Source organism: Camelus bactrianus, chromosome 32, assembly GCF_048773025.1.
Source record: "Camelus bactrianus isolate YW-2024 breed Bactrian camel chromosome 32, ASM4877302v1, whole genome shotgun sequence".
NCBI classification, from domain to species: domain Eukaryota; kingdom Metazoa; phylum Chordata; class Mammalia; order Artiodactyla; family Camelidae; genus Camelus; species Camelus bactrianus.
In genome coordinates, this window is record NC_133570.1 from 291,798 (window position 1) to 316,308 (window position 24,511).

General features: G+C 50.4%; 1 protein-coding gene across 1 annotated transcript; it reads left to right on the top strand.

The window, feature by feature from the left end:
- The first annotated feature begins 1,310 nt into the window (after positions 1 to 1,310).
- On the top strand, positions 1,311 to 23,703 carry ANKLE2 (ankyrin repeat and LEM domain containing 2). Its single transcript, XM_074356552.1, has 13 exons — positions 1,311 to 1,566; positions 7,237 to 7,707; positions 9,212 to 9,415; positions 10,463 to 10,656; positions 10,736 to 10,924; positions 13,264 to 13,386; positions 16,490 to 16,556; positions 17,722 to 17,894; positions 18,639 to 18,745; positions 19,615 to 19,808; positions 20,096 to 20,711; positions 21,304 to 21,435; positions 21,799 to 23,703. Exons 1-13 carry the CDS (start codon positions 1,380 to 1,382, stop codon positions 22,019 to 22,021), a joined length of 2,880 nt encoding a protein of 959 aa, XP_074212653.1. The 5' UTR covers positions 1,311 to 1,379; the 3' UTR covers positions 22,022 to 23,703.
- Positions 23,704 to 24,511: the final 808 nt, after the last annotated feature.

Below are 24,511 nucleotides of genomic sequence, written 5' to 3' on the forward strand. Positions count from 1 at the left end.
ACCAAGGATGTTAATTTTATTTCTTTAGGGTTATTTTTTCTATTAAAAAAAAGGTATAAATTACACAGGAAAATTCACCCTTTTTAAATATTAGCTATCTTGATTGTGGTGGTGGCTTCGTAAGTGAGTACAACTATTAAAATTCAAGTTGTACATTTGAAATCTGTGTAGTTCACTGTACAGGAACCAGACCACAATAAAGGCGCTTTTTTAAAAGTTCGCCCTTCTTAATTACACACGTCTGAGAGTTTCGACCGGCCTATGCAGTTGTGTGACACCACTACAATCAAGACAGAACAGTTCCATCAGTCCCTCAAGTTCCCTAGGCCCCTTGGTAGTCAACCTTCCCCGCCGGCGGCGACCACTCCCCTGCTGCCGGGCCACTTGCGCGGATGCCCTGGGAATGGGGTCACACAGCGTGGAGCCTGACAGGACACCCGCGGTCCAGCGACTTTCATACGTGTCTGGGAAGCCTTGGGTGCCCCCAGGGCTAGGGTAGTGAGAAAGCAAACTGCCCCGTAAGAACGTTTTTAAATCCAGGTAAAGCAGGGCAACGTCTGCTGCAAAGGTGGGGCACCACTTCTCCGCGCGCAGCGGCTGGGAAGTCGGCTGGCTTGGCGTGGGGACACTTGCCCTGTAAAATTGTGAGCCGTCAGAAGCTTTGCCGTTTGAAAGTTTATCAATAAAATATATAAAAACAGATTTTTAAAAAACCACGTTGCTTCTGTATAGCACATGGAACTATATTAAATATCTTGTAATAAGCTTTAATGAAGAATATGAAAATGAATATACGTACATGTATGACTGAAACATGCTGCTGTACGCCAAAAACTGACACATTGTAACTGACTATACTTTAATTAAAAAAAAGAAAGAAAGGGCATCCGTAAGAATAAAATACCCGACGCTCGCGGGTTGGATCTTGACCGCTTTGACGCTGTGGCACCGGGCGCAACGTAGCGCTGGCCGTTTCCAGGGAAACCGGGGCGGTTCATCAGTGGAAGCCGCCGGGCCTGAACGACCCCGCCCCCTGGAACGACCCCGCCCCCGGGCCGCCCGCGCCGCACTACGGGGCCTCGGGACCTGCCGGCGCCTCCCGCCCGCGTCAGGACCCTGCCTGCCGGGCTGTCCGCCCCACTGCCCGATAAAGCCCTCGCCCGCCCTGCGTCTGCAGGAGCTGGGGCCGCGGCTGCGCTCCGTCGTCAGGCCGCCGGGCACGGGGGAGAACGCCCTGTCTCGTGAATGCAGGCCCGGACCCGCGGCGGCCGCTCCCCAACGCAGCGCCGTCAGGCAGTGGCACGGGCAGCTCGGCACGCGGGGTCCTCGGCGGGCGGGCCTCGGAGACGGCGGCGGCGGCAACTGGGCAAGAGGCGGCGATGCTGTGGCCGCGGCTGGCGGCGGCCGAGTGGGCGGCGCTGGCCTGGGAGCTGCTGGGAGCTTCGGTGCTGCTGATCGCGGTGCGCTGGCTGGTGCGGCGGCTGGACACGCGGCCTCGGGGCCTGGGCCAGAGCGGGCCCCCGGCCACGCCGCCCCGCGCGGCCGCAGGCCCAGCCCCCGATCCAGGTAAGGCCGGCCCGCCGGTGGGCCCGCGCCCCTCCCGGGCCGGGATCCTCCTCCCCTCCTCCCCGGACCTGCCTCCGGGGCTGGGCGCCCGGGCTCCCTCCCCGGCTCCCATCCCGGGCTCGGAGCCTGCACCCGGCCCAAGTCTGGCTGTGGAAGAGACGTGGAGTGAAGCTCCGCAGCCGTCCCCGTAAGTCGGTGGAAAAGCTGTGAGGCTGCACGCTCGACTGCCTGTCCGTTGCCGGCCTGTGAGTCTGGCTCCCTGACTCGACCGCAAAGGCCGTGCGCGCCCTGCGGCATCCCGGACCTGTCCCGGTGCGCTTTCCGTTCACGCCCTTGCCCGCAAGTCTGGTTTCTTCCTGGGGGATAAGCAAGAGTTCCTCAAGTCTTTCTGCTAGGAAGGTGGAGTTTTATTAGCGGAAAGCACAGTTGATGACCCCACCTTGGCACCTTCAGGGTTAAGCGATCCTTTTTTTTTTTTTTTTTTTTTTAAAACAACTGAGGGAACTGTCCCCGGAAGGTCCCGCTCCGGTAGAGAGAACACAGGTCCGAGGCAGAAGCCAGGCGGGGAGCAGGCCCGTTGACACGAGGCTCGGCTTGACCTCCATCCTGTCCAGCTGCTGACTGTTTTACCTTCTCATCCCCTTAGGAAAACTTTAGGTGGCACCTTTGTCAATAGCACGCTGATTTGTTCAGTTACATTGCGAGCACTGTGCCCGAGACAAAAAATTAAGGATAAAGGACGGATGTGTCCATTAGCGAGTTTGGAGTGTTTTTTTTACACTAAATTCTTTTTCAATTTTTAACTTTTATTTTTAAATCATTTTAGACTTAGGAGCAGTTGCAAAAATAGTACAGATAAACACATATGAAAAGATGTTCAACAAAGTTAAACTACAGTGAGCAGGGGAGGGCGTAGCTCAAGCGGTAGAGCACGTGGTTAGCATGCAGGAGGTCCTAGGTTCAACCCCCAGCACCTCCTCTGAAAATAAATAAGTAAATCTAACTACCTCCCCCCTCAAAAAAATTAAATTTATTTTGAATTAAACTACAATGATGTATGTTCATGACTATACTTTGGTAAAATATATATATACAAAAAAAAAAAACACCCACAATGAGATATCACTACACACCTATGAGAGTGGCTATAATAAAAAATGGAGATGTTACGAGATGCTGGTGGAAGTGCTGAGAAAGTGGGTCTAATTTACTGCTGGTGGAAATTTTAAAGGTGCAGCTACTCTGAGCTCAGACTGGCAGTTTCTCAAGAAGTTGAGCCTGTACTGCAGTCTTGGGCCTTCACCCTGGAGGAAAGAACACTTAGGCAGAAACCCACATCTGAATGTTTCTAACTTTATCCGCAATTGCCAAAAAGTCTGTAGTGTATAATTCCATGTATATAACATTCTTGAGTTGAAAATATTACAACCATAGCGGACAAATTAGTGGTTGCCAAGGGGAGAGGACAGCGGAGGAGGTTGGGCGAGACAGCATAGGGGCAGCCAGAGGGAGATCTCCGTGGTGATGACACAGTTCAGTGACTATTCAGGTACGTGTGATGACCGATCACGGAATGACATACAAACTCTTACACAAGAGAAGAGTGGCTGTGGGTCCTGGTGAGGCCTGCGACCTAGTTCACTGTGCAGTGCCAGTGTCAGTTGCCTGGTTTGGATGATGCCTTTCAGTGTTTAAGATGTCACCATTGAGGGAAGCCAGGTGATGGGTCCACAGGACCTCTGTGTACTATTTTTCAACTTTTGTTTATAGTTACTTCAAAATGAAGAGTTAAAGGAATCCTGTCTACCATCCACTTCGATTCCCCAATGTTAGTGTCTTTGATAATCTTCCCCACACAAGTGGGAAAGACAGATTATCCCATCTGCAGACCTGCCTCAATTTCTTATACTTGTATCTTGATGTTTCTATCAATCAGTCGATGGAGGTCTTGCAGATACTTCTAATTCTAGCTCAAAGAGTGGGCAAGTGATGGCCCGCATGCTACGTCCGGCACCCACCTATGTTTGGAACACAGTCACAGTCTTTCCTCTGTGGTTGTTCTTGATGTTTGAGGGGACATCGTCTCATAGAGCCTCAGAATCTACTCCCTGACTCTTTACGGAAGTTTGCTGAGACCTCTTGTAACCTTCTCCCTCTTCATTTGTAACGCCCTCCTGACAGTGAGGAGCCTGGCCCTCATTAGGCATGATATACCCGGTGATTTGCCGAGTTCTAGACCACACATAAAATAGCTTCAGAATAACTAACCTGTAACACCGGAGAAACCCACCTGCCCATTCGAGTATGTTTGTGTTCCCTTCCTTAGTCTTTACCGAGAGACCATGGTTACATGTCACTGCCTTCCTACAGTTGAGCTCATTTGCTTTGGTTTGTATTCCACTCGGAGGTCTCCCCCCATCGTACTTTTTGTGCGTGTGAATCATAAACTTGTTTCTAAGTCAGAACAAACCAGGTCACGTTCGGAAGTGCTGCTCTCCGCCTCCCTGCGCTGCTCCTCTCCAGCTCACACCCTCCCAAAAGCGGACCAGTCTCTTGTTTCCATCTTATCCTTTGTTTCTTTTGCACACATGATTAGACACTTATTAAATAAGTTCATAAGAATGTTATTATTATAAGCTAAGTGTATTATGTTAAGAATGTTAGTGACGCAGGGTACATGTTTGTTTTTATTCAGATTGACTTCCTAGCCTACTATGTATCTTGCGAGTTCAGTAAGTATTTACTTGATACCTTCAGAGCTGTAACTGACACTTGAGGATAATCTCTCAGTGTCAGACACAGGCATTATTTTAGCTAATCCTCATTACAGCCTAAGAGGTAGAGATGTTATTAGTCCATTTTATAGATGAGGAAGCCGGGGCTTAGAGTTCACAAAGCTTGCCCAAGGTCACACCGTTAGTGACCTGAGAATTCTGTTGAGGGCTTGCCTGGTTGTGAGGACAAAACCCCCTTCAAACTAGTCTACATTAAAAAGGTAGCTTTAGAGTGAGGACGCAGAGATGGTATGCAAAAGGGAACATTGTCCGGATTGGGTGGGGCTCCTCTGCTTATTCATAGCATCCGCCCCAGTCTCCCCCACCCGTCAAACTTCGCCTTGCATGTGGCTTTGACCTGTCCTATACCTTTTATATCAGTTCCTTGTCACCTCTGCTGCCCTTCTACCTGGGTGTTCCGAAACTCCCCTTTGGGGCTCTCCCTGGGTGGGATCCTGTGGTCAGTAGACCCCTGGAGTAATTTAAAGCCAGCCCCACCAACCTTGTCATTTCAGCCGTAAACCCGTCTTAAAAACCCTCTCCTCCAGTTTCAACGATGTTTTAATACATCCAATTCTTTCCTGATCATCTCTTTGAGTTTCTTGTCTTTTTGACCTCCTTAATCTTTGTTGTGACTCAGATTGTGTGTTTCTTGTTACCCCTGCCTTTAGTCTCTCGGAGTGGTGGGCTCTACCTGTGTGCTTGTAACTCCCAGTCTGTTTTTCCCACTCTAAGCTTCTTGTCTTCTAAATCTCACACTTGAACATCAAAATGCCCACTGGATGTGTGGTTAGGTGTGTCTAATGCTCAGAGCCTAAATCTCCATCTGTTCTCTGTCTCGTAGTCTCTGCCTCGGGTAGAATCACTCCCTAGGGATCCAGGCTGAAGACTGAGGTGTTATCGTCTTCGGGTTCCAGTCCCCCAGGCCCCTCCCCAAGGCATCTATTCTGTCTGTGGTTAAAACATCTTGTTTCTCTCCTCTGAGGCTTCGTATCTAGCCCTTTCGCTGCTTTCCTTCTCCCTGGTTCCAGCTGACCATGCTTACACCTGAACGCCATAGATTTAACTGCTTTCTCCTGGTACATTGATTGGGGCCCCAGCCCCAGCGCCCATCCACTTGCTTGGGGGCTGTGTAACTTGAACCAGTTACTTAGCTTCTCTGATTAAGAATCTCCATCCGTAAAGCAGGGGGTGGGGCGGGGGTGAGCAATGGCGATACCTCCACGTGGAGTTATTGTGAATTTTAAATAATTTAGTGCATGCAGAGGGTTTTAGGACAGACCCAGGCATTCATTAAACAGTAGCTCTTTGTTATCAGTATATGCATACGACTGCTGGAGCTATCTGTGTGGCTCCGCCATTTAAATCTTTACACACTTTCTCATCACTTACAGAATAAGGTGCAAATATATCTGCAAGATAAACTTCTGCAGTTGGAGTTTTGACGGATATTGTCCAGTTGCTTTCCTGGGGATCTGTTCCAGATTATACTCCAAGTGGCCCCAGATGGGTGCCCTGTTTCCCAGTGTACTTGCCTGCCTGGAGTGTCGATGTGACCAGGGCACATAGAAGCACTGCGCTTTTAAGATTCTCATCCAAGTGAACCAGAAACTGCCTCTCAATTTTGTTTAGATGGTTACAAATTTGGAAAGAAAAAAACTTACGAAAATTCTCAGAAAACTCATAGACTTCAAAGAATATGGGTAAATACTGGATTGAAATGAAACTCTGAAGCCAGCTTTTTGCCACTTTGTTTTTTAATTGAAGTATGGTTGATTTACAATATCATACTAGTTTCAGGTGTACAGCATAGTGATTCAGTATTTTTACAGATTATACTCCATTAAAAATTATTACAAGACAGTGGCTGTAATTCCCTGTGCTGTACAATATATCCTTGTTGCTTCTCTATTTTTTACGTAGTAGTTATATCTTTTAATCCTCTTCACCTGCTTTGCCCTCCCCCTTCCCTTTTCCTCTCTAGTAACCACTAGTTCTATCTGTGAGTCTCTTTTTTGTTGTATTCACTGGTTTGTTGTTTTTTTTTCGGTTCCACATATAAGTGATAACATACAGTATTTGTCTTTGTCCATCTGACTTATTTCAGTAAACATGATACCCTCTAAGTCCATCCATGTTGTTGCAAATGGCAAAATTTCACCCTTTTTTATAGCTGAATAGTATTCTGTTGTGTGTGTGTGTGTGTGTGTGTACCACATCTTCTTTATCCAATCATCTTTTGGTGGACAAGTTGCTTCCATATCTCAGCAATTGTAAGTAATGCTTTTATGAACATTGGGTGTGCATATTTTTTTCAAAGTAATGTTTTTGTTTTCAATATATATATACATACACACACACATACACACCCAAGAGTGGAATTCCTGGATCATATGGAGTTCTATTTTTAATTTTTTGAGGAACCTCCATACTGTTTTCCACAGGAGCTGCACCAGTTTACATTCCCACCAACAGTGTAAGAGGGTACTCTTTTTTTTTTCTCCACATCCTCGCCAACATTTACTATTTGTAACTTTTTGATGATAGCCATTCTGAGAGGTGTGAGGTGATAGCTCATTGTTTTGATTTGCGTTTTCCTGAGTAGCGATGTTGAGCATCTTCATGTGCCTGTTGGCCATCTGTGTGTCTTCTTTGGGAGAATGTCTGTTCAGGTCGTCATCTCCTTGCTTAAATGTGTTCCTAGGTACTTTATTCTTTTTTAATGTGATTTTAAATGGGGTTTGTTTTTTTACTTTCTCTTTCTGATAGTTCATTATTAGCGTATAAAAAAGCAACAGATTTCTGTATACTATTCTTGTATCTGCAGCTTTGCTGAATTCGTGTAAGGGAAGATGTACTTAGAGCCATCGATTGACTTTTGTTGTCTCGGGTCTAGGTGAAATGACGATGGATACCGTCTTGGCGCGACTGAAACTCCTGAATTCAGATGACCTTAGAGAAGAAATGGTCAAAGCCGGGTTGAAATGTGGACCCATTACATCAACCACCAGGTTCATTTTGGAGAAGAAATTGGCTCGGGCTTTATCAGAGCACAGTTCACTGCCTTCACACCCTCCTGACCAGGGTGCCGCAGATGCCCCAGCTCTTGGCCACAAGACACAGAGGCCCGTGCAGTCTGCAGGAGGGAGCCCGGCTGAGCCAGTGGGCTTTTCTGAAGACAGAGACTTTGGTTATGGTGTGGGCCTGAATCCTCCAGAGGAAGATGCTGTGGCCTCTAAGACCTGCTCAGTGTCTTTTGGTGCCTCACCTGGGGTCAACAGCCACAGAGCCACACCAAGAGCCTCCGCAGAGCCACCTGTGTACTATGGGGTGTGTCTGGCCTACGAGGACGCCCCAGTGAGAAATGGTAAGGTGGCAGGTGCCTGGTCTCCTACATGGGCGGTGCGTGGACAGCGGGGAAAAGTGATTTTGAGAATGATAGACAGCAGAGGAGAAGAAAGAATCAAACCAGCATCATCTCCCCACTCCACAGTAACCACTGTTAGCATTTTTCTATAGAACTCACCTGAGTTTTTTGTTGAGCTATGTAGGAATTTTCAGAAATTAAGAAAATTGGATTCTAGAAGATAGACTTCTCTTACGAAGATCTATTGACCAGCTGCCATTTGTTGATTAACCGTCTCTCTCCCTTTTTTTAATTCAACCTGACCACCTTGTATGTTAATGAATGCACATGGTCAGTGAAGATGTAACTTTCAGCATCAAAGAATTGTCATTTTATTTTTTTATCCTGCCTGAAGTATAAGACTTAAGTGTTTTTTGTTTGTTTTGCTGGGAGGAGGTAATTAGGTTTATTTGTTTATTTATTTATCTTTAATGTAGGTGCTGGGGATTGAACCCAGGACCTTGTGCGTGCTAGGCACCCACTCTCCTACTGAGCTGTACCCTCCCGCCAGCATTGTCACTTTAAAGAAGACTAAAAGAGAGAGCATTGGAAAGATTTAGTGAAAGTTTGATGTTGATTAGGATGAAGTTGCTTTTTGTAAGAAGAAAGTACATGTGTGTATTATAGACGCAACCTGCAAAGTAGAAGTAAAGCTGCTTTCTCCCACCCAGCCCTTACTCTGCATTGTGTGGTGGTTCTGTTTTTAACCTTCTGAGGACCTGCCATACTCTGCACCAGTTTACCTTCCCACCAGCAGTGCATGAGGCTCCCTGTCCCCCACATCCTCCCCAACACCTGTTCTTTGTTGTTGGTTATCGTTTTTATATGGCTGTAGTCTGTCTGTATTTATTTGGCAGATTGCTTGGCCATGTCTGTTGACTATTTTTATTGGCCATTGACATTGTCTGTCTTCTGCTGTATCGGGTTAAGAGTATGTTCCCCAGTCTGTCATTTGTGTCGTGTGTGTTTGAGTCACATGCAGAGCTTGACTGTGACGGCTTCCCTGCAGAGCTTTAATATTTTTATGTAATTGGAGCTTTCTTTTTCTTTATGCGGCTGGGTTTCTTAGCATGCTTAGAAAGGCATTCCCCATCCAAATTATGTTTAAAATTCTCTTACATTCTTTACTAATACAGTTTTTAGCTTACTTTAAAAATTATTTTTATTTAGATTATTAGCCCATGAATTTAACTTTTTAGTATGGAATGATACCCTTGGATATAAAAACCATGTGTGTAGGTATAAAGTATGTATCATATATATCTGTGCACATACATATGATGTGTTCTTTTGGCTACCTGAAGCCCTTTTTCTTCAAGACTAAAAATATGAAATATTAACGGGAGAAAAGTCAGACAACTGGGTAACAATTGTTAGTTATCAGACCCAGGGCTTCAGGTGTGAATTCAGTAACAGTGGCTCCAGTTGGTTACCTCTGATTTCCCTTGTCGCTTTTCCCACACAGAAAGGATCCATGTTTATGAAGATAAAAAGGAAGCCTTGCAAGCTGTCAAGATGCTGAAAGGGTCCCGATTCAAAGCTTTCACAAGCAGAGAAGATGCTGAGAAGTTTGCTAGAGGAGTTTGCGACTGCTCCCCTTCACCACGTAAAGCCTCTTTGCCACCTCCTGTGAGGACAGTGCCACTCCTTAGCGATGGTGGCTTGAGAGGTGGGTTGCTCAGCACTTCCCGTCGTGGCGTAACTGTCAGGTTTACTCCTCGCCGCCCCCCCCCGCCCCATTTTCTGTGCTCTGTCTCCTGGTAACTAGTTTTCTCCACCTGCGAGGGGAGTCCACTTTGCTGGGAGTAGAGCGCGGAGCCCAGGCTGTGGAACAGCTAGAGGAGGATGGATCTGTCTGCCAGGCTGGGCAGAGGCAACAGGGCTGGGGGCCGAGTGGGCGGTGGCTCCTGCAGGCCCTGAAGCTGCTGAGGGCCTGTGTCCCCTCCTCCTTCGTTCCCTCCCATTCCGTCTCCTCCCGCTCCGTCCGTTGGTCATGCTCGCCACCTGTTGGACTCAGGGCCTTTTCAGATGCTGAGACCTGTCTGCCCCATCCACCCCAGGGGCTACACCTCCCTCTAGGACCACGGCATCGACTTAGCCCTGGGCCATTCAGCAGTAGTCAGCCTCCTCTGCAGGCTACTCCCAGCTCAGAACAAGGGTCCTGTCAGGGGCCTTTGCAGTCAGCATCGAACACAACCCGGCAGCCCAGCCTCAGTCTCAGCCTCTCCAGGAGCTCACAGCTGCCCTGCTTCTCAGGCCGGCCGGTGTTCCAGAGGAAGTGCCCTCCCCCTGCGGACATTTGGCCTACAGTCGAGAGGCCCATGTCCTCTTCCTCTGTTCCCTCCGATGGAAACCAGACCGATTTCAGACATTACAGGTCTCCCTCTTCACAGTTCGTGGCACTTCCCCTCCAGATGGCTTTCGTGCACCCTTAGGTTTTGTAACTAAGCCCTGGCTCAGGGCCTTTCCGGGAGGGCTCCGTGTGCCTGGAAGATCTCTGTGGATGTTGATGGCGGCCCTTGGGTGTGTGCCGTCTTCCCTCCCAAGCCACAGCCACTGCTGGGGGCCAGGAAACACATCCCTCTTACTTTTTACTCCCAGTGACGTCAGCTTCTGTGGGAAAGGTTTTTATCGCTCTCAGTATAGCCTGGTTTTCTCAATGATGAGAAGAAGTCTGTGAAACTAAATGTTCTTTATTTCTGTCTCTTAACAACAGATGGGTTGTACTTGTCTGAGTCAGAAACAGCAAACAAAGAGCGAGCCAACAGCTATAAAAATCCTCGTACACAAGACCTCACCGCCAAACTTCGGAGAGCTGTGGAGAAGGGAGAGGAGGACACCTTTTCCGACCTGATCTGGAGCAATCCCCGCTATCTGATTGGCTCGGGGGACAACCCGACCATCGTGCAGGTGAGCCCGCCGCCAGCCTCGTGCGTGCTAGGACGGCGGTTGTTGGGCGTGAGGCTCAGAGTCTGCGGGTCTCTTTCAGGAAGGGTGCAGGTACAATGTCATGCACGTCGCTGCCAAGGAGAACCAGGCTTCCATGTGCCAGCTGACCCTGGAGACCCTGGAGAACCCTGAGTTCATGCGGCTCATGTACCCTGACGACGAGCTGCCCATGCTGGAGGAACGCATCCGCTACGTGGTGGACCTGTACCTGAACACGCCAGACAGAGTGGTGCGTCTGCGCCTCCTGGCCAGGCCCTGCCAGGCCCCGGCTGGAGAAGGGGGCTGGGTGCCTAGCGTTTGCATGCCTGTTTACCATGTCCCTGCACTGGCTCAGCTCAGCTCATTGGGGTCAGGGAGCTTAGGAAGGTTTGGCTGGAAGACGGGACCTGCTCACACCCAGGAGGTCCCCCAGGCCTGGCAGGGTGGGTGCACCTGGGGCTCAGCCGGGGTGGAGCTGCCCCCTGGACACTTCCCCAGGGCCCCTGTTCAGATGTGCCTGAGCTGATGGGAGGGCAGGGAGATGCCCAAAAGTTAAAGAGAGAAGGGCGTGTTCCACGCGTATCTTTTTTCCATGTAGCGTGACATTAGGAATATTCCTGTGGGGTGAAAATTGTTCAGTGAAGTAAGGTTTACATAAGGATTCTTGAAACAGAAGGGTTTTGGGAAAACCCATTGATATCTGAGAGCCAAGAATTGTCAACTCAGAGCGAAACTTGGGTGTTTGAAAAGTTGTGGTTGGCAGGAGAGGAAGCAGAAGCAGCAGGCTGGAGTGGTGTCCTCATACATGCTGAATGTGCACGGTGAGCTGCAGACTGAGAGGCGAGAGCAAACGAGAATGAACAGGAGGGAAGGAGGGGATGGAGATAAACTGGGCCGAGCTAGCAGAGTGAAAGGAAGGCATGAAAGAGAAAGCGGTGGCACATGAAAGCAACAGTGACTGTAAAAGAGGACAGAAGGTGCAAAGTCGAAGAGCTCTGGACGCCGTACGAACAAGCAGTAAGTCAGGGGGTCTGATGGTGCAGTGGAGGGTGTAATCTCTCAGGTACGAACAGACCTGCGGGCCCGACAGAAAATACAGTCTCTTAACATCTTTGCAGTTTGCCTTGAGGACGTGTGTACGTGGGTTCCCCGAGAACACGTAAAGTCTGGAAAGTAGATGTCCCAGGTCACCTGCTCTGGCTGTAACGCACCAAAAGCAGGAATCCATTCAAGTGTTGGCCATAAGTTCTTGGGTGGTTTAGAAAGCACAGGGGCTCCTCAGAGACTACGAGGTGGGTGAGAAGCGGGGTTGGGTCAGCGGGGGTGTCGGAGAGCCCAGAGCTTGCTGTCTGATAGGGATGGAAGTTTCTGGCACGAAGGAGGGGAGATTGGGGTCTCGTTGGTGGGACTTGGAGCAGGTTAGAGACGGACAGTTTGCAGCGTGAGGGTGTGGAGCAGCCAGAAGGCTGTGTGAGTGTGGGGGCCACTGTGAGGCTCTGAATGCCGGGTGGAACCAGCTGGCCCTGATGTGTAGCGGCCCTGGCTCCGCAGGCCTGGCAGGGGGCTCGGACTCTGGCTGGAGCCTGGGCCGCAGAACTGGAGTTACCTCAGGTAGAAGGTGATCAGGAAGGGCCTGATTCAGGAATGGAACACAGCCATGCTCAGCCTCTCTACTGTCTGCAGCTGCAGCAGGGGGCAGAGTCATAACATTAGGGCAGAGACTGGATGGCCCACAGAGCCCCAAAGGTTTATGACGTGGCCCTTGAACTGCAAGCTTGCCAACCCTGGACAAAGGGCGGGGGGTGTGGGAGGGCAAACACCCAGGACTTTTCAGCTCAGGAAGTTGTCTTAGATGGAGCAGTGGCCCAAGGAGGCATGGACCCGTGGCCCAAGGAGGCATGGACCCGTGGCAGGAGCTGACCTGAGGATGTTTGCTTGCACGAGGTCCCCGGGGTCACCGGGTGGAGAGGTACTGGAGCTGGGAGCAACCCTGGGCAGCAAGGTCCCTTGGAGTCTTGGTACCTGGCGAGGAGCCCTGGAAACAGCAGCTGTGGCGTATGGAAGGAGGGGACAGCCTGCCAGGGATGTCAGAGCTGGTAGCTGCAGGTGGACTGCAGGGCTGCCGTGAGTGGGTTCTGTTTTGGACGCTCTGTGGCTGACTTGTGATATTATCTGCTAGAGAGTGTTTTGAGTACAGACCAAAACATAGTCTTGGTTTGTCCTGAATGTGGCCGTCATCTGTTTATTTTGCTTTTTGAGCACTGATTTTTAAGACAGTGTACTGGGCCCTGAATTGTTAAAGCTACTGTTTGCTGAGCAGGTGTTAGACCCCAGCTCTTCTGTGAACTCCCCGCCAGCAAAGGGTACACAGTAACGACGGCCATGCCACCCTCAAGCCTTGGCATAAAGTGGGGAGGTGCCAGCATGCCAGTGATTTTTCAGTTAGAAAAACACTGTCTTTTGTGGTCTTTATTTTCAAGGGTTTTGTTTGACTGTTTTACTAAATACATATTTGCACCTTAAAGTGGCTTCATGAAACACAAGAAGCGTAAATAGGAAGTAAGTGCTCTTTCTTTACTTCTCTCCCAGGGCTACGACACACCGTTGCACTTTGCTTGTAAGTTTGGAAATGCAGATGTGGTCAATGTGCTTTCTTCACACCCTCTGACTGTAAAAAACCCAAGAAATAAATACGATAAAACACCTGAAGACGTAAGTATCCATTACAGTGCTATTACCGGTCAGTGTTAGAAGTGAAAACGCAGGGAAGTACAGCCTGCGGTCACAGCCGCTGTGAGGTCACAAGTGACTCTGACTGTGTGTGTGTGTTTGCCTCGGGGCACACCTGAGGACTCTGGTTGTTGAGTAAGACATGCTCTGTGAAGAAGCTGCGTCTGTAGAGCCAGGAGGGAGTGAACTGCCCCAGTTTGCTGATCATATTTTCCTTAAACTGGTGGTCGAATTGTGTTCAGCAGCACCTGTCTTTGATCAGGTGCCCTCTGTGCATACTTTAGTTGACCAGGGTCAGAGAGAACACGGGAGGTGGGGGTCGTGGTGAGGATGGAGATGGTGAGGACGATGGTGCTGCAAGGGGCTGATGGGTGTTCAGCTCAGCGTGCACCAGCGGCCGTCCTAAGCCCTTCCCGTGTAGCCTCACTTTCCCCATACAAGCCGTATGAAGCAGGCCTCGTCATGATCTGTGTTGACAGTTGAGCAAAATATGCCTTCCAGAGGCCAGAGGTGCCTCTGCAGTGAGGTGGAGAGGGGCGGGGACTGGAAAAGAACTGGAAGATGGGTTAATCTGAACCATGCATAGGAGCGGTTAGCTGGCCTGGACCCACCAGCCCCTCGGAGATAGAATCCCAAGGGTCCCGTTCGGTAGCGAGCGCTTCCTTTGTAGTGGCTGTGATTACACACAGGTAGGGCCCACCTCTAGAAAGTCTGGAATGCACATGAAAGGGTAAAATTTACCAGGCCATTCTACAAGCCAGAAATTAACATTATTTTGCATAAATCTGATTCAACTTTTCATGTGCTTTTTTTTTTTTTCAATAGAAAAGGCTGTCTGGTAACTAACACTTTTAAAGCATTTGCCATCTCACAATCGGTTACAGAATTTAAAAGAAAATACTTAGTTGTGGTAGTCAAAGGGTACAGCTGTACCCTTGTAGTTTGTTCCTCTGACAGGAGTTGGGAATTCCCTCCTTCTTGTAAGGTTATTGGTTTTTTTACTGCTTCTAGCTAAAGTGTTCACAGTTCTCGACTGGATGAGAACATCGTTTCCTCTGGCTGCCAAAATAAAACACGTGTCCCAGGCTGGAGAGGAGTTCTTCTTCAACCCAGCCAGACAGCAGTGAACAGCGCCCAGGCAGCGAGATGCTAGGGACTGAGGGTAGACGTGTCTGCGTGTCTTGGCTCTGACTTGGTGGTGCACTTGAAGATTTCCTTTCCTTGCACAAAATTAGAAAATGAAAAATTCACCCTTAATCTCAGAGTTTGTTCCTCTTGTCCCAGCCCCTGGGAACTTTTACAAAAAATTCTAGGAAGAAGATAACACTGTTCAACACACTTTAAAAAAATTTTTTTTCTATTGAAGTAGTATTGATTTATAATATTATGTTAGTTTCTGGTGTATCGCAAAGGGATTCAGTTACATGTGTTCTTTTTCAGATCCTTTTCTACTATGGTTTATACAGGATATTGAGTACAGTTCCCTGTGCTGTACAGCAGGACCTTGTTGTTTATCTGTTACGTATCTAGTACTTTGTACCTGCTAATCCCAGACTCCCAGTTTATCTCTCCTCCCCTCCCCTTTCCCCCCTGGTAACCATAAGTATGTTTTCTGTGTCTGTGAGTCTGTTTCTGTTTCATAAATAAGTTCATTTGTGTCATATTTTAGATTCATATCACATGTAAGTGATATCATATGGTATTTGTCTTTGTCTGTCTGACTTATTTCACTTACTGTGATAATTTCTAGGTCCATCCATGTTGCTGTAATGGCATTATTTCATTCTTTTTTATGGCTGAGTAGTATTCCATTATGTATAAATATACCACATCTTCTTTACCCAGTCATCTGTCGATGGACATTTAGGCTGTTTCTGTGTCTCGGCTGTTGTAAATAGTGCTGCTGTGAACGTTGGGGTGCAGGTATCTTTTCAAATTAAGAGTTTCCTCCAGATGTATACCCAGGAGTGGGATTGATGGATCATACAATAACTCTTATTTTTAGTTTTTTAAGGAACCTCTGTACTGTTTTCTATAATGGCTGTACCAAACTACCTTCCCACCAACAATGTAGGAGAGTTCCGTTTTCCCTGTACCCTCTGCAGCATTTGTGGACTTTTTAATGATGGCCATTCTGACCACTGTGAAGTGATACCTGATCGTAGTTTTGATTTGCACTTTTCTGATAATTAGCAATATTGAGCATTTTTTCACGTGCCTATTGGCCATCTATTTGTCTTCTTTGGAAAAATAACTATTTAGGTCTTCTGCCCATTTTTTGATCGGGTTGGTTGTTTTTGTGGTACTGAGTTGTATGAGCTGTTTGTGTATGTTGGAAATTAGTCCCTTGTCGGTCACATCATTTGCAAGTACTTTCTCCCATTCCATAGGTTGTCTTTTCGTTTTGTTTATGGTTTCCTTTGCTGTACAAAAGCCTGTACGTTTGATTAGGTCTCATTTATTTATTTTTGCTTTTATTTCTGTTGCCTTGGTAGACTGCCCTAGGAGAACATTGCTGAGATTTATGTCAGAGAATGTTTTGCCCGTGTTCTTTTCTAGGAGTTTTATGGTGTCTTGCCTTTATTTAAGTGTTTAAGCCATCTTGAGTTTATTTTTATGGGTGGTGTGGGGAGTGTTCTAATTTTATTGATTTATATGCTGCTGTCCAGCTTTCCCAACACTACTTGCTGAAGAGACTGCCTTTTCTCCATGGTATATTCTTGTCTCCTTTGTTGGAGATTAACTGACCGTAGGTGTGTTTACTTCTGGGCGCTCCATTCTCAGTGCACATTTTTTGATGGTGGGCTTATGCAGTATTCAGCATTAGGATACTATCCTTGTTTTGTTGACTTTACAGCTTGCTTTTTAAAAATCATTTTAATGATAAGAAAATGTGGTAAATTAGATTTAGAGTGTTCACTTACTCTCTTTTTTTTGGTGGGGGGAGAGGTAATTAGGTTTATTTATTTATATTATTATTATTGTTTATTTTTTGATGGAGGTACTGGGGATTGAACCCAGGACCTTTTGCATGCTAAGCACATGCTCTACCACTTACTATACCCTCCCCTTTTCTTTAAAATAGGTTATTTGTGAAAGGAGCAAAAATAAATCTGTGGAGCTGAAGGAGCGGATTAGAGACTATTTAAAGGGTAAGGTGGGGAACGGGTGGTGGGAAGTGGGCCCAGGTGGAGGTCCTGGGCAGCGTCCGGGCCTGGTCTTGCAAGTGAGGGTGAAGCGGGGCTGCAGGGAGGCCCTCAGAATTACCCTTTGTTCACCTGTTTTCTGGGAGACCAACTTGTCTGTCACTTGACTGTGGCTCACGGCCTCGGCCCTCAACCTCTGCGAGCCTGTCTTGCAGGTTTCTGTGGCCCCTTCTTTTCAGGTGGAGGGGGGCGGCTGCCCTGAGCCCCTCAGGCAAGAAGGGGTAGGTCGGCGGGTGGGTGGGTCCCTGCTGGCCCTGTCACCCCACAGCCGCTGCCCTAGGCCCTGCCCCTCCTCCGGCTCCCTTGCCGGCACCCCTCTTGTGGCCTCTGCAGCCCTGGGTTTTGAGACCGTGACCCGTGGGGCCACCCCTCCTGCTTGGCTCCGCAAGCTTTGCCAGTGCTTTCTCTGGCCTCACGCCCCTGGTCCGGAGCGTGTGGGCCGTGGCATTGGCATCTCCTGGCGTGCAGGCTTTGGGGGGAAGGTGGCAGCCTGCGGGAAGGGTTTTTCCCAGCGTCGTCCTCTGTGCTGCTCCAGTGAGTTTGGGAAGCCAGCCGCGGAAGCACCTGTCCTGTGCCCTTTCGCCAGAAGCCCGGTGGTGCCGCTCGCGGGACGACACTGCAGCAGAGATCTGGCCTCCCCGTGGGCCGGTCTCCGCTCCTCTGTTGGCTGGCGTCCCTGTCCGCCCACCTTGCTCCATGGGCCGCAGGGGTGGCTAAGGCCTGCCTCCCTGCTCTTCTGGGCGCGCTCCCGCCGCACTGTGCCACCTGGCCTGGCAAAGTGTCTTGGATTCAGCAAAAGACACTAAGATACACAAAAGGGAGTGGGGAGGTTCAAGTGCTCCCCGTGCTGATCATGCCCCCAGTCCCGCTCTCGGTCCATGTAAGAACCTGCTGCCCCTTCCTTCCTGCTTCTCATTGGAGGAACGCGGGCGTGTTCTGTGTGGGACGGCGCACCCTGGCCTCTTGCCCGGGTCCTTTAGCTCCAGAGCTTCTGCGGCCTTCTTACTACTGTTACCATGGACCCCGTGCGGGGCCTGTGGGGTGGCGAACATCCACTGAGCTGGGGGCAGCCCAGGCAGGCAGTTGAGCCCTGGTGTGTTTCCTCCTGCAGGTCACTATTACGTGCCCCTCCTGAGAGCAGAGGATACATCTTCTCCGGTGATTGGGGAGCTGTGGTCTTCAGACCAGACCAACGAGGCCTCTCACGTCAGCCACAGTGGAGGCGGCCCCAGGGACCCTGTTCTGACCCTGCGAGCCTTTGTGGGGCCCCTGAGTCCGTCCAAGGTGAGCTGTGGAAGCTTCTGGAACCAGCTCCTGGCTGTCCCCAACAGAAGCATTGGGTTGTTCCAGCCTCTTGCTTTGTTCTGGTCCTTAGAGACCAGGTTTTGTGGAATCTCAGTGACTTGTCAGAGGCTTCAGAACTTTTGCTGGAGGAACTAGTGTCTTGACCCCGTTCTTCACTGGTTAGCCAGGGCGGCTGTGTGCTGAGCCCATACTTCCAAGAGGCAAGGTATCCCTGGCCAACCCTCCCCACGCTGTCGGCACCTGCTCCCATCTGTGTCGGTGGCCCTTCTCAGCGCTGTGCCGGGCTGGCTAGGCTGTCCCTTCAAGTATTCTTGGATTTGTATTGTCACTAGGAAACTTTATTTGCAGACTGAAGTTCCTTCCAGACCAAGACATTTCATACGCTGACCGGTATATAATCTTGGTAAATGAAAAGTTCTAGACAATTAGTTACCTGAGACTGTAAAAATGTCAGGATTAGAGTTAGCCACATACAACGTAAAAAGCATGAACGTTTGTTTTCTTCTTGTGCAGTGGGGAAATGGCTCGAGGCCCTTGGGGTGGCAGCCCTGGTGTGGCTCTGACCCTCAGTCCAGCCCAGGGCCTCCCCCTCCCCTCACGGGACCTTGTCAGAGCACCCCCCCACCCCCACCCCGGTCATCTCTGGAATGTGCTCTCTTGGCTCTGGGACAGGTGGGCCTAGGGACCACGGGGCACAGCACAGCTCAGCACACGTTTTTGTAGGCAGAAGACTTCCGCCGACTCTGGAAGACCCCACCCCGAGAGAAAGCGGGCTTCTTTCACAACGTCAGGAAATCCGATCCAGAAAGAGGCATCGAGAGAGTGGGAAGGTACTTGAAGGGCATGAAGGGACGAGGAGCTGTGGTGCTGTTGCGTGGCCCGCCGTGTGCTTGTCTGGAGGTTGCGGGGGAAGTGCAGCTGCTTTCAGGCGGTAGCTCCCAGGTGTTTCCTGGGAGGTTCTAAAGCCTCTCAGGCCGGGTTCCTTGCAGACGTGCACAGCGCAGCTTGTGCAGCACAAGTCTCTGTTAGTATGGTCCTGCGGGGGCGAGGGGGGTCCGAGGGCGCTACAGTGTGTGGTGGAAGGTGCCCCATGATGAACAGGGAAGTGAACACACCAGGTGGGTGTGGCCAGAAGGTACTAGTCAGAGAAGCCCCTGGAAAGGATTTTGTCTGCAGTCGAGAAGCTAATTTATGTGGGAAATAAACAAAGCTTAACTGAATTTTTCAGAACTTTTTCTCAAAATATGTGCCTGGTTTTAGGTTTTCCGCTTGCAAGCGAAAAGGACTTTAGAATTTTTATGTCTGGCCCAAACCAGAATCATCTCCAACTTTATACAGTTGTTTTATGAAAACCAGAAAGTCTTCTGTCAGTGAGTGGTTTGGCCTTTCCTCCCTCTTGAATGTGTCGGTGTGAAGGGTGTGTTGTGGCTGGGGTCTCCTTTCTCCCTGGTGACCTTGGCTCACTCCTGACCATGACAGAGCCCAAGAGCAAGGCTATGCTCAGCCTGACCCTGGGAGGGGCGCCCCTTCAGAAAACCGAGAGTGCGCCTTTAGCCCCAAGCAGAGGATCATGTAGAGTCTCCACCAGGATTGCAGGTGCTGTCCCGCCACTTCCAGAATCAGGCGCTGTCTCCTGCCTAGTCAGTTCTGTGGGCGTTGTTCTGGTCTCACAAGTGGTCATTGTGCTTTATTCTTACAGGGAGCTGGCCCACGAGCTGGGGTACCCCTGGGTCGAGTACTGGGACTTTCTGGGCTGTTTTGTTGATCTGTCTTCCCAGGCAGGCCTGCAAAAGCTAGAAGAATATCTTACTCAGCAGGAAGTAGGCAAAAATCCCCAATACGGCATGGGAGAAGACGCAGCCTGCTGCCAGGACAACGCTTCGGCCCCCCCGGGTGAGCTGTCCGCGGCCCCTCCTGCTAGGGGTCTCAGGCCCAGCCCCACCGCAGCTTCCTGCTCGTTTTCCTGCCTTGGGGGAGGCCACCCGGGCCCAGAGGCTGTATTTCTCTTTGTTGGGTCCTGCCTGCCACTTCCAGGGAGCAGCCCAAGGGGTTTTCTGTCTTGGAATCTGAGGAGGGGGCTTTGAGTGTGGGGGACTTGCTATGGAGAGGTTCGCGGCCGTGCTGATGGCAGCACAGGGTACGTTCCTCTCGCCCCTGAGAGCCGCCCTCTGTCCCCATAGGCCGTCACCGGAGGTGCAGCAACTCCATCTCTGTGAGGGCCTTTCTAGATGGGGACGATGGCGTGAGCGTGGAAGAGACCAAAACCCGGGAGAGCTCGGCTCCAAACGGCAGCCGGCCCCCGGGCGCTGCCCTCGGAGGCTCAGGATGCGACAACCCTTCCTGGGAGCATACCAGCCCTGTGGAGGCCCACGCTCCGACCAGCCCCCGCAGCAGCGGACACAGGCTGTGTGGCCGCCTGAGCCGTGAGAAGAGGCCCGAGGACCTGAATGGGGAGGGGGCCCTCCTGTCACCTGTCTCCGGCCTGACTGCTGAGTTCCATAAACTGAATTTGCAGAATCTAGGAAGTGGCTTTTCTAAGACACCAGATGAAAGTGCAGAGACCCCAGCATCGAACGGGGACGCAGGAGAGAATGACTGGTTAGAACCGCTTGCTGCCGACAAACTCGGAAATAACCAGACAAGGACAGAAAACGAAATGTCAGCTGGAATTGCTAAAATGTGCCTGGGCCCCAGGAGTCCTGGGCGTGAGGCCCACCATGGCTGCAGCTTTGTACCTCTGGAGCCCTCGGGGGTCCCCGCCTCGCAGGAGCCCAGACAGAGGCTCTTCCTTTTGGGGTACGAGCTGGGGTGTGCACACGGTGGTGCTGGGGGGTGTGGGGCGTGAGGACCAGGGCCGCTGTTGGGGGCCCATTGGCCGCTCCTCTGCCCACAGCCTGACTGATGGGCAGTCTCCTTCCCTCTCTCCAGTTTGTAGCTTCTTGATGCTCCTCGACCATCTTCTAAGTCGTGGAAGATGGCATCCTCCTTTCTGGCCCATCCCCCCATCCCTGTACTTCCTAGGAAGCGGTTGTCCCCAGGATGACTGAGCTGTCCTAGGAGTTTAGTTTGTTTTAGGAAGAAAGACCCCTCAGGGTCAGTCCCAGGCCCCCGGCTGATGGGCTGTCCCCAGCCCCAGGATGCTCTGTGGCCTGAAGGGGCTTTATGCAGAACAAACATGCTTTCAGAGCACGGCAGGTCCAGGGCTCCTCCCTGCATCCCCTCCGCTGCCCTGCCTGGGCTGCTCGCAGCCTGGACCGCAGCCCTGACAGCTGGCGGTGACAGGCCGGCTCCCATGCCGCCTGGTCCTCCTCCAGTTCTCCAGGATGTGTGCTGCTAGACATCTGAGTTTGTAACCATGGCTGCTTCTGTGTTTTCTCGTACCTTCTAGAGAAGAGCCATCCAAGCTGGATCGCGACGTTCTGGCCGCTCTAGAGTGTGCAGACGTGGACCCTCGGCAGTACCCGGCCGTGCACCGGTGGAGGGGCGCCGTGCTGTGCTACCCGCCCGCGGACAGACAGAGGTACCAGGGGCTCGGAGGCGATCTGCTTGTCACGTGGGGTATCGGGAGCTGGGTTCTCGGGAGGGTTCGTCTGGAACATAGAAGACCTGTCGGCCACGCTGGCAGCGGGGGCACTGCTGATAGGCAAGTTGGGGGGCGCAGGGATGGGGGGTGCAGGGATTCCTGTTCAGGGTCACTCGACTCGAGGGGGAAATAGTATGAGCTTTCCGCCTTCAAGGCCCCTGGTTCTGAGGTTTGAGGCACCTCTTTTCGGAGCTGCAGGGCTCCCCAGGCTCTGGTGCAGGGGCCCAAGTTCTGTGGTGGCCTGTGCCTTCCCCATCCTGTTCAACTGTCTGTGCTGACTGACTGCTCTTGGTTCCCCAGCTGGCCGAGCCCCGCGCTGAAAGGGAAGGTGAAGTCGCAGCTGCTGGATCTTGGCTGTGCTCCCAGCGGCAGCCCCGGCAGGAGCAGCCCCGTGGCAGGCAGCCCCGGGAAGCCTGGCCCCGCTCCCCACTCCCCCGGCCCAGGCAGCCCTGGGCGCTACAGCCCCGCAAACAGGGGCCACCTCCGCAGGATGGTGCGCCTGGGCCCACTCCCCGTCTTGTAGGGCCCGAGCGCTGTGCGGCTCTTGGTTCCCCCTTCACTTTTAAAGACAGAAAGGTAATGTGCTTATTGCTAAAATTTCACACACACACACAAAAACATACATGTATTCTGATTAATTTATCAATTCTCGTTTAGAGGGGAACAGTTTTAGACAATGCCAACATTCTGTATAAAATTCAGCTTTCTGGTACTTTGTGAGAAGTTGATGAAAGCACACACAGATCAGATTTCCTGAAACCTGTCTGCGTGGTGACGACACAGACTTCAGTTAGCCGTCCCTAGTTGCACACGAGACAGAGGAGGGCTCTGGGGCTGCCAGCTCGCCAGATGGCCAGTGAGCGCCCCGTTGGCGGCGGCAGCATTCCGCCAGCAGCTGCGCTTGCTGCAACTCTGTTCTTAAGAAAAAGGTGATTTTTGCACCGTCTTCCTTTTCCGGGGAGGGTCTTTGACTTTCTAGTTCCTGGTAGAAAATCCTCCTTGCTTTGCCTGTCGATCTCATTGGTCAGACAAAGTGGTGAGGTGGATGTCCGGGACCCAGTGGACCTTGAATGTCTTAGACTTGCATCGATACTCGGAATTTTAGTCACTGTAAACCTTTAACTGGGTGACCAGAAGATAAAACTACCTTTTCACTCAGAAAAAATTGAGCCACTGGGAGTCATGCAAACACAGAACTCATGCACCAGTGGTCACTACAAGATGTTTTTTCACCAGCACTTGACCTTTCACGGTGCACCTTGTTTAGCTGCCAACGCAGTGGTGATAAAATCAAACTGTTCCCTAGTTTTGAAACGTATCCCGTATGTTAGAATTCATTTCAGAAAAGAGTGTCACATTTTAGTACAGAAACTAAAGCTTTGCTTCAGGGGGTGTGTCTGATCTGGGTTTCGTTACCCTAGTGTGGGTTTATCTCAGCCTTCCCCGTGGCTCTGCCTCCCGCAGGGTCTGTGTGCACAGAGCCTGGGAACCCACGTAGCACCGCATGCCAAGGACGCCAAGCTGAGGTCTGGTTTCTCCCTGGTGTTACCACTGCTCACACACAAGCAGTATCCTGGGAACATCTCCAGTGTCTGATCCAAAGTGCAAACTACCAATGCTTCTGCCGACTTCAGTGCCTTTTGTAAATCACTTTTGATTCTCCTGGACTTTTTGAGAATATACAGGGATAGGAAGTAGGCATAGAAGAGCTTTTTTATTTGTAAAAATTCTGATGTGAAACTTGTTTTTTTTTAAGTGTATTTCTTCACACAATAACGAGATAATAGGTCAGGAATATTGGAACCAAGATTTAGGTTTTAAAATTCAAAAGGTTGTTACACAGGGTGGTACGACTTGTGCAGAGACGCTCTAGCTGTAAGACAGAAAACTACGTTCTGTTCTAAAAACCAAACAGCACATTTAAAAGGCACCTGTTCTCAGAGAAGTCACAACACAGGAATATTCACAGGGATGATCCGTGTTCTCCGAAGTCCAGCTGTGCTGTCCTGTGTGTTGTAAATATCCATGTGGAAATTAAAAGTGGTTTGCCCTAATTCTGCAGGCTGTTTTCTCAAATTGAGGCCTTTGACTTTCTCCACATGTTTACATGAGGTGGTCCTGGTTGCAGTGAATGCATTATCACATGTCCTATGGCAGGTTTGTCTTTTTAAAACTACTTAATGAAATAAATTATTTTTAAACCCACATGGTAATCATACGCTTTCAGAAAGATCTCTCTCACCCTTGCCCTGGCAAAATGTCCTTTTTAGCAAAATTTTAAGCAGTGTTTTGCTTAAACAGTACAGCCATCTCAGTGGTTTATTTGCGGGAGTGGTTGGAGCAACACAGGCAGGAGGAACCTGTGGCCCTTCCTCCTGGCGCCAGTTCAGGGGCCCACGTGTTGTATGGTCTCTAAAGGCTGTTTTCCTTTTAGTCAAACTTAGGGGTAGCATTACTGTCATTCCCGAAGTTTCCAGTCATCTAGTCTGGCCCACCTCAGGGGACAGTTTCCAGCATGATGTCCCTGGGCCCTGTAAACAACGGGGCCCAAACACCCTCCTCCCACTGGGCTTGTTTCCTATTCCTGAGATGCTGCCCTGCTTCTCAAAGGTCAAGTGTGAAGGGTGGAAACGCCACTGGAAAGACAGGCCTGTGACTGGAGAGCGAGGTGGCCGTGCAGGCCTGAGGGAACAGAGAGGCGGGGCCTGTGGCACTACGGTCTGAGGCCAGACCTGGAAGCCACCTGTGACTTTTCTGGTCTTGGAAGTCAGCACAGCCCCTGGCTAACTTGTTGGAACTATCGCTACAAAATGCTGCGTGGTTGCTGCTTTCAGAAAACCTCTTACCAAGCTCACCATCCTGGGTCAGGGCCTCTCACTGAGGCCCTGGTGGGCAGACCACCCAGCAAAACCGTCAGCCCAGGGTCCACAAAACACTGGGGAGAAGAGCCTCCTGCTAAAACTGTTTCAGCAAGTCAGGGCTGCCGTGTGTCCTGCTGCACAGGCTTCTTGTT